Source organism: Nothobranchius furzeri, chromosome 10 (genome assembly GCF_043380555.1).
Source record: "Nothobranchius furzeri strain GRZ-AD chromosome 10, NfurGRZ-RIMD1, whole genome shotgun sequence".
Classification (NCBI taxonomy): Eukaryota; Metazoa; Chordata; class Actinopteri; order Cyprinodontiformes; family Nothobranchiidae; genus Nothobranchius; species Nothobranchius furzeri.
The window spans coordinates 35,976,194-35,984,647 of NC_091750.1; the positions used below are offsets into that span (position 1 = coordinate 35,976,194).

The 8,454-nt window shown below is 40.7% G+C and overlaps 1 protein-coding gene across 1 annotated transcript in view; it reads right to left on the reverse strand.

The window, feature by feature from the left end:
- LOC107386184 (phospholipid-transporting ATPase ID) overlaps positions 1-6,696 on the reverse strand; it is a 38,696-nt gene extending 32,000 nt beyond the window's left edge. Inside the window, exon 1 of the mRNA XM_070555581.1 lies at positions 6,399-6,696. Within this exon, the coding sequence (XP_070411682.1) occupies positions 6,399-6,487 (89 nt within the window). The 5' untranslated portion in view covers positions 6,488-6,696. The remainder of the gene's footprint in view (positions 1-6,398) is intronic.
- Between the last annotated feature and the right edge of the window lie 1,758 nt (positions 6,697-8,454).

An 8,454-nucleotide genomic window follows, 5' to 3' on the forward strand; every position in this document is an offset into this window, starting at 1 on the left:
TGAAGTACTTTCAAAACATAAGAAAAGCCTTTTAAAGTATTTTAAGGTTTCATCACAACCCTGAAACATACGTTTTCCTAAAGTATGCTGATATTTAAGGTTTTACCCTCCAAGAGCACCATAAAATAACCCTGCTGAGAGTGCAATACTGATAATAATCAGCATTTTATTGAGGAAAATTCCTCACAAATAGACATGACAGGATTCCTTTAGTCAAGTTTATCCTAAAAGAAATAGTGATTTTTTTCCCATATCTTGTGAGGTAACAGTGTAATTCCTGCACTTGTGGTTGTTTTAAACCAAATTGCTCTGGAACGCCCTTCGCCTGTGTCTGAATACGTTTCTCTGACCCACATTCTGTTTCTGCATTGAACCCGTCAGAAAGCTGCAACACGAGAAGAAGGTTTGTGGTTCCCGACATCCCGCTTCTCACTTCAGGCTGCCACGGTGACGGACGCCATCCGATGACGCTGTAAATATCAAACTAGTGAATTTCTGGAGAATGTGTGTGTTGCAACAGAGAAGCCAAAAAGCCCTGGGAGATCCCACTCACACACATGCACACACGCACACACACACACACACACACACACACACACACACACACACACACACACACACACACACACACCCCAAACATGGAAGGAACCAAAGTTGTAACACTGTTGGGAAAAGTCCCTTACAGTCTGTTAGGGCTTTAATTTTTTTCAGTGTTAGAAAACCTGAGAAAAGTTAAAGATCAAAGATAATATTGATGAACTCCTCGTAGGTTTTCATCCATAACTCACATCATTCTTCATCATATCCGGTCCTACACGTCTGCTGCTCCCAGGTGGATGATCTACAGATGGTGAGGGCCCATTTTATTTCTTCATTAAAAGGACATTATGGAAGTTTGACAGCCAAAACATGTATAGAAATAATAAATGTCTTCTTCATACATTCTCCTGCAATGCCCTGGTCCTGTAGAATGAGCCCTGGTGTTTTTACTGTGATTGCCTGTTTTTCTGTAAAATCACAGAAAAAGAGAGATGCTCGGGTCGAGCAGGCTGCTTCATGCGCGTTCACGCTCAGGCATCGCCCGTAGCATTTGCTATCCGTAGCTTTAGCAGCAGAGAGAGAGGCAGTGCCACTTTGTCGCTGTTCCTAACGCCTAGTGACAAAGCTAGCTACATTTCTAGGACCCTTAGCTACTTTCTGTAGAACTTTCTTCTAGATATTTCCTGCTAATTAGCAACAAAATAGCCATTTTCACTCCGAACCGTTCTTTGAACGTTGTTTCAGCTGTCATCAAGGATATAAATGTTACAGATACAAAAGATGTCACTGGCGCTTTAGCTCGCCTGGTAAGATGTTGGACTCCGTGCAGAAGACCTGGGTTTGATCATGGGTGTGAACATAGTTTATTTAGAGTTTCTTTTTTACATTAATGGTATATTTTTTTACAGTAAGATGCCCAAATTTTTATTTGAGACTCGCCGAACGGCATTGAATTCACAGATAAAAAAGATGTGGGTTCAACTTTCATTTGGGAACAATTTTTCAAGCAAGGGAAGGGAATGATCTGAGCATGCAGGAGGACTGACCCATCATAAACCTTTGTCGGCTGTGCTGAAGAGAAAGGTACAGAACCACATTATTTAATTAATTAGCTGCGCGTTCTCCTGTCCTCCATCCTCCGGGCCACACACACACACACACACACACACACACACACACAGACAGGACTGTCTCAGCTGTTATTTTCGTTAAGAAGTGTGCACGTACAGCACGCGCGCCTCGTGCACGAGCCTACTATTGAAGCTGCGTTACGCTTTTGGCCTGAGGGGGCGATCACGAGCATAAAAATTCAAAACTCCGTAAAGTCCCTTTAAATGTCCAAAATCATCATTCATTCATGTTTAGCAGCAGGAAAATAACACATTTAAAGGTGAAACCCGTTTAGTCAATACCCGTTCTTTTGCAGTGGTCTCTGGTAGGAATAAATGTCTTGCGAGTTATACTCTGAATATGCATGAAAGCCCAGGAGCGCTTGGATCAGTCTGCTGCAGAAGAGGTGGCAAACACGGCAGGGTTCGGAGTCTTATTTCCTGATATTTGGACATCTTGCCTCTAATTTACTAACAGCAACACGACTCTACCACTGACTCTGTTCTCTGCAACCTAAATGTTTAATCTCCACAAATAATACAAGCCTGGAGGAGTTCTGCTGTGTGGTGGAGTTGCTAATGCTAACAGTTAGCTTGTGCTAGTGGAGACATTCTCTGTTGTTTCCTGGATGCTAAACCAACCACAGCCTTCCCCGTCGCGAGGTAAGATGGGTGAATGTTAGGTGACAGTGTGGCGTAGATCTGCAGGCTTTTCTAATCCTAGAGCAGGAGATAGATGTAGGAGACTATTTTCATGTTCGGCCTGCATGAAAAACTCAGACTGACTGATCATAATCAGAAATAATCATTAAATATGGTTTTTCAGAGTTCCACGCAAAGTTTAAAGCCACTGGCTAAAATCAACAAGCTGAGACTTTTATTTTGAAGGATAAAACTAAAATCAGAGTTAAAATGGGTCAGACAGTTTCACAATAAAACCACAGTGGAAAAAAACAAAACGCGGGGAAGTTGGATTTGAGAAATGAAAGTCGGACCACTTTTACCACCGACCTGCTTCTGTGTTCAACCGTAACGCAAACTTTAGCAGAGATGAGCAGAAGTTTTCCTACTAGATATTTAGAGTTCTGCAGCATTTTAGCTAACTGAGTGATAAAACGCTGCTAATAAAACAAAAGCACATTTAATCCAACTTCCCAGATTTAAAAAATAAGGTTTTCTTAAATGTTTCAGCTGCAGATGCTCATTAATGGTTGGTATGGAAAATTATACTACTACACAAATATGTTCAAATGGGTTCTTTTTTGTTGTTGTTTGATTTAATTTGATGTGTCCAATTATGCTGGTCTCTATATGTATGAAATTAGAAAAAAATCCATGGATTTAATCTGAATCCTTAATCTGTTGTTCATTTTTCATAACTGCTTTACTAACATGCCACACTATTTTTGTTGTTTCAAAATTAAGACAGAAAAATCCTATTTTTACAGCTTCTATCCACACATGAAGGTGTTTTGAAAAAAGGATGCATGACGGTCTATAACGAAGGAACAGAATCAATCCAGAAACACAAAATAAAATAGTAAAACTGGGAGGTTTTGTGGTAAGAAGGAAAACTGGGGAGCTACTGAGCAAAACCACCGTAAAAGATCAAAGGTTATGGAGGTTCTGACGGGTTTAAAACCGTCACATCTGTTGGTAAAACGGTGATTTCCAACAGAAACAGCTCAGCAGCTGCATTTCCTGACGTTTAACAAACGCACCGCATTTTCTCTAACTCGCTTCTGGTTTCCTAAAAAAACACTGATTCCAGTAAATAAAGGTGCGTAAAAGTATCCCCGTGTCAGAGTCACCTGTGGCTGGCTTCACAGGTCAAAGGTCACACACATGAATGGCCCTCTTGTCCAATCGGTGATCTCCTGTTTCTTAACTGAACACTGGTCTATTATCCTCTGTCCTGCTCATGGAAAAAGAAGAAATGAGTGTGAGAGAGTGCATTTGGGCTTCCTCCAAACAGCTGACAATAAAATAAGTTATTTTCCCACCTCCACTCTGGTTTTCCTGAATCATTCTGCATTTTCTTTCATCTCACACCTGCACTGCTGTCGTCGCTGTGCCATTCGGTTGATATAAAAATGATCTTGCCGTGTGATATTTACTGGTAAGAGCTAAAAATCGTGTTTGACGTGATGCACTTGTGAGTTTTATCTAACTAAACTAAACATGGATCAGAGTCAGTGCAGGAAACCTAATAAGATAAACCAGTCAGCACAGCTGCTGCATTTCCAGCATTTCCCCTCCGTGTGTGACTTTCTAACAGTAAACAGAGATCTGAGGACGTTTAAAAGAGGCAAACATGTACAAGAAGAAGGCAGCTGAACCGTCTCTAAAGCTGCAGAGAAACTGCAACAGAAATCTAGACACAGCATCTTAGATTTGTTTGATTTTTGATGACAAAATACCCTTTATCTGACATTCTTTCTCTAAACTTACAGAATTAAAACAGAGACACATTTGTGCCGCAATGGCTGTATTTAGATTTTTTAAAGGGACTTTACAGAGTTCTGAATTTTTATGCTCGCGATCGCCCCCTCAGGCCAAAAGCGTAACGGCAGCTTCAATAGTAGGCTCGTGCACGAGGCGCGCATGCTGTACGTGCACACTCCTTAACGAAAATAACAGCTGAGACAGTCCCTTTTGTGTGTGTGTGTGTGTGTGTGTGTGTGTGTGTGTGTGTGTGTGTGTGTGTGTGTGTGTGTGTGTGTGTGTGTGTGTGTATGTGTGTGTGTGTGTGTGTGTGTGTGTGTGTGTGTGTGTGTGTGTGTGTGTGTGTGTGTGTGTGTGTGTGTGTGTGTGTGTGTGTGTGGCCCGGAGGACAGAGGACAGGAGAACATGCAGCTAATTAATTAAATAATGTGGTTCTGTACCTTTCTCTTCAGCACAGCCGACAAAGGTTTATGATGGGTCAGTCCTCCTGCATGCTCAGATCATTCCCTTCCCTTGCTTGAAAAATTGTTCCAAAATGAAAGTTGAACCCACATCTTTTTTATCTGTGAATTCAATGCCGTTCGGCGAGTCTCAAATAAAAATTTGGGCATCTTACTGTAAAAAATATACCATTAATGTAAAAAAGAAACTCTAAATAAACTATGTTCACACCCAGAATCAAACCCAGGACTTCTGCATGGGAGTCAGACGTCTTACTAGGTGAGCTAAAGCACCAGTGACGTCCTTTGTATCTGTAACATTTATATCCTTGATGACAGCTGAAACAACGTTCAAAGAACGGTTCGGAGTGAAAATGGCTATTTTGTTGCTAATTAGCAGGAAATATCTAGAAGAAAGTTCTACAGAAAGTAGCTAAGGGTCCTCAGAAATGTAGCTAGCTTTGTCACTAGGCGTTAGGAACAGCGACAAAGTGGCACTGCCTCTCTCTCTGCTGCTAAAGCCACGGATAGCAAATGCTACGGGCGATGCCTGAGCGTGAACGCGCATGAAGCAGCCTGCTCGACCCGAGCATCTCTCTTTTTCTGTGATTTTACAGAAAAACAGGCAATCACAGTAAAAATGCCAGGGCTCATTCTACAGGACCAGGGCATTGCAGGAGAACGTATGAAGAAGACATTTATTATTTCTATACATGTTTTGGCTGTCACACTTCCATAATGTCCCTTTAATGTGTCCAAAGTCCGGTTCGGATCATTCGTTTTTGCTCAGCAGCACCAGCCTGCATTTTTAGGTGCGTCTCCACCAACAAGCACTTGTCTTATCAGAAGTCCTGCTAATTATAGCAGCCATGCTTCGTGCTGCGGGGAAAGGAGGGGGAATTTAAAGATGAACCCAAGAACTTCATTAGCTGATCAGCAGGAATGAAACCTACAACCGCTGGATGACGGTTTGTACCGCTGAGGTGAAACTACACGTTTGAGTTCTGATTTATTTTATCTGTAGTTTTATTGCATTGAAGTACTTCTTCAGTTATTAGTCTGTTGCTGTGTTTAAAGTATTAAAAAAAACACATTTCGGACAACAAACCAGTAAAGTAAGTCATTAAAACACAAAATGTTGTCAACACTGATTAAAAAGAGGAAATGGATCAAACAAGGAAGCCGCCTCTGCTTCGGACTTCATGAGTAAATAAACCGAAACGTCTCCTGTTTCCAGCTGTAGAGAATTATCTGATAACATGATAAATGCTGTCTTCTGGCACCTTCTCAACTAAAACGGGTGACAAATAAAAATGTTCAAACAACAGAAAGACAAAACCCTTTTATTAGAAAATTGGAGGAAAAATAGAAAAAATGTCAAAAATTAAATTCAGTTACACAAAACCTGGACTCAGTTTAGGGATGCAACGATACCACTTTTTTCCTAACCGATACTTGCATCTGCGTACTCGCCGATACCGATACTTCTACCACACAAAAAAATGCAATGATTTGGAATACAGATTTTATTTTCTTCTCTGCTTTCAACAGGAAAAGACTGTGAGGTAGAAAAAAGTAAAGTACGTGAATAGAAATCATCGCAAAAGTAAAATATTAGGTGAACAGAAATGACAAGTTACAGTGAAGCCATTTTCAAGCAACTGCATTGGTATCGGTTAACTTTTACCGATACCGATACTGGTATTGGTATCGGTATCGGCACCGGTACCAATACAGTATTGTATCGGTGCATCCCTAACTCAGTTATTACCTTACTGCAGTTAAGACCCATTTTTCTTCCATATAACTTATATTTCGGGAAGTTTTTGTTCATTTTATTCAGAATTATTGAATTAATACTCACTCAACAGTGGAAAAGCCACAGACTTCAGCAGAAAGTGAACTCCAGCAGGATCCTGCAGCGATGCTGGGCCGAACTAAACTCAACACCATTTGGGATCTCGTGTTTGAAAGACAAACTTCCGAATGAGGAGGCTAAATGTTTGCGTAAAGCAGAAGTTTGTGTTTAAATGTGACTTTTGTTTATGCAGAATCATGAGAACTCACGGCTGGACTTCAGTTTTATGTGCAAATGACACCAAACTTCCCAGTTGAGGTTTCTCATGATCGATCACTGACGTTTAGTCTTCGAAGGAGGACTTTTGCTTTCACGCGAGCTTCAGAAGAAGTCTGGCCGCAGCAGTTCTACTGACTGTGGCGCAGTCAGGTACGGGTGTGATTCAGGATCTCAACCACAGAAACTAACAGCTCAGTCCGACTCATCTGCTGGCTTTTTCCACCTTCTCTTGTGTGTTTTTTTTCTCCAACTTAACGCCAATGCCTGCAAACCTTTAACCAAGCAACCACAGACGAGCGCACATATTCTGCATCAGACAAACCGTTAAGGACCGGCGCGCCTGATCATAAAGACAAAGGTTAAATACACAGAAGAGAAAACTAAATAAAAGCAGGTTTAGTGGATCAGTGGGTCGGCTCAACGATGGTAAAGTTCAGGATTTTAATCCATGAAAAACACAAACTTCAAAGATTTCTAAGATTTGGTCAAATATCAATGATAAGAAATATTTAACTAATAAACTTCTGTTAAAGTTTGCCTTAATATTACCAGTGTTGGGCAAGTTACTTCAAAACTGTAATGCATTATTTATTACTTGTTACCCTCATTTTAATGTAATTGATTACATTACAATATTACTGATTTTAAAATGCAAGGCATTACACTACTTTTGCATTACTTTAAGTTACTTTAACCAAAACAACTTCAGTATGAATCTGGTCATGTGATGCTCAGTGAGCTCATGACATATATGTGGAAGGTGATGTGGTGTCTGAGCTACGGTTGCTGTTATAAACAGTCAAGATATAATAAAAGTGCTTTAAAATGATTGTTTACTAAATAAAAACAACAACAATCTGTACTCTCAGCACGCTGCCATCTTATATTAACTGAGCAGGGAGTGAGGTGGTGGGGGCTCCAAGCCTATATTTGCCTTGGTCCCCAAATGCCTTGATACGGCCCTGGATGTGGGACTGACTTCTGGGGTGATCTGATTCAATCACATGTATAAATATTAAATGCTTATATATTATTGCTTTTCACTGGTAAAAATGTGTATTGGGGATAAATCTACCGACTTTTTTTCTTTTCAAGCACTTTGTTTAGTTTTCTTGATTTTATGTGAATAATTTCCGGCCCTTTCTCTCTCTAACCTTCCTGCATGCTGCATGTTTTCTCCGTCTTCCAGAAAAACTGTTTCCTAGACTTCCTACTTTCTAACCAATCAGCCAAAGGGATCTACCGAACGCAAAAAAAAGCTTAATCTGCGCTGCGCTCCAGCAGCAATGAGTTGAAATCACTGGGGCACAGATTATGAACTCAGCTGAAAAGTACGTGAAGTACCAGAGAATATGGGCTGATATGAACGATCGCAAACGAATGACTTTGTTGTGGTGGAGCGGTTTAGTGAATATAACAGCGGCCGCGTGCAGGACGCAGCTGGAGTATTTGAGACGTTACCACTGCGTCCTCTCTGCTCATAGAATGCCCGCAAAGCTGAGTCCATAAATGACGTCATATATGTGGATACTGGATCTTTTTTCAGGCTTCCCGCAATTAGAATTTTTAGGAAACCCACATCTTGATTCTGGGTTTAAAAATGCGTTGTAATTACCGCGTTACTGACACTTGTACCGAGTAAATATTACCATTTTCTTTCCCTGTAATGCCTTACATTACCACATTACAGCAAAAAGCAATGCATTACAGTAACTAATTACTTTTGTACCGCCTTACTCCCAACACTGAATATTACTGATAATGACTTAAAATCACCTGTTTCCATCTCTGTTTGGGGTTCGGGGACCCTACACCTGAATCTGGTCAGCTGATTTTTTTGGTG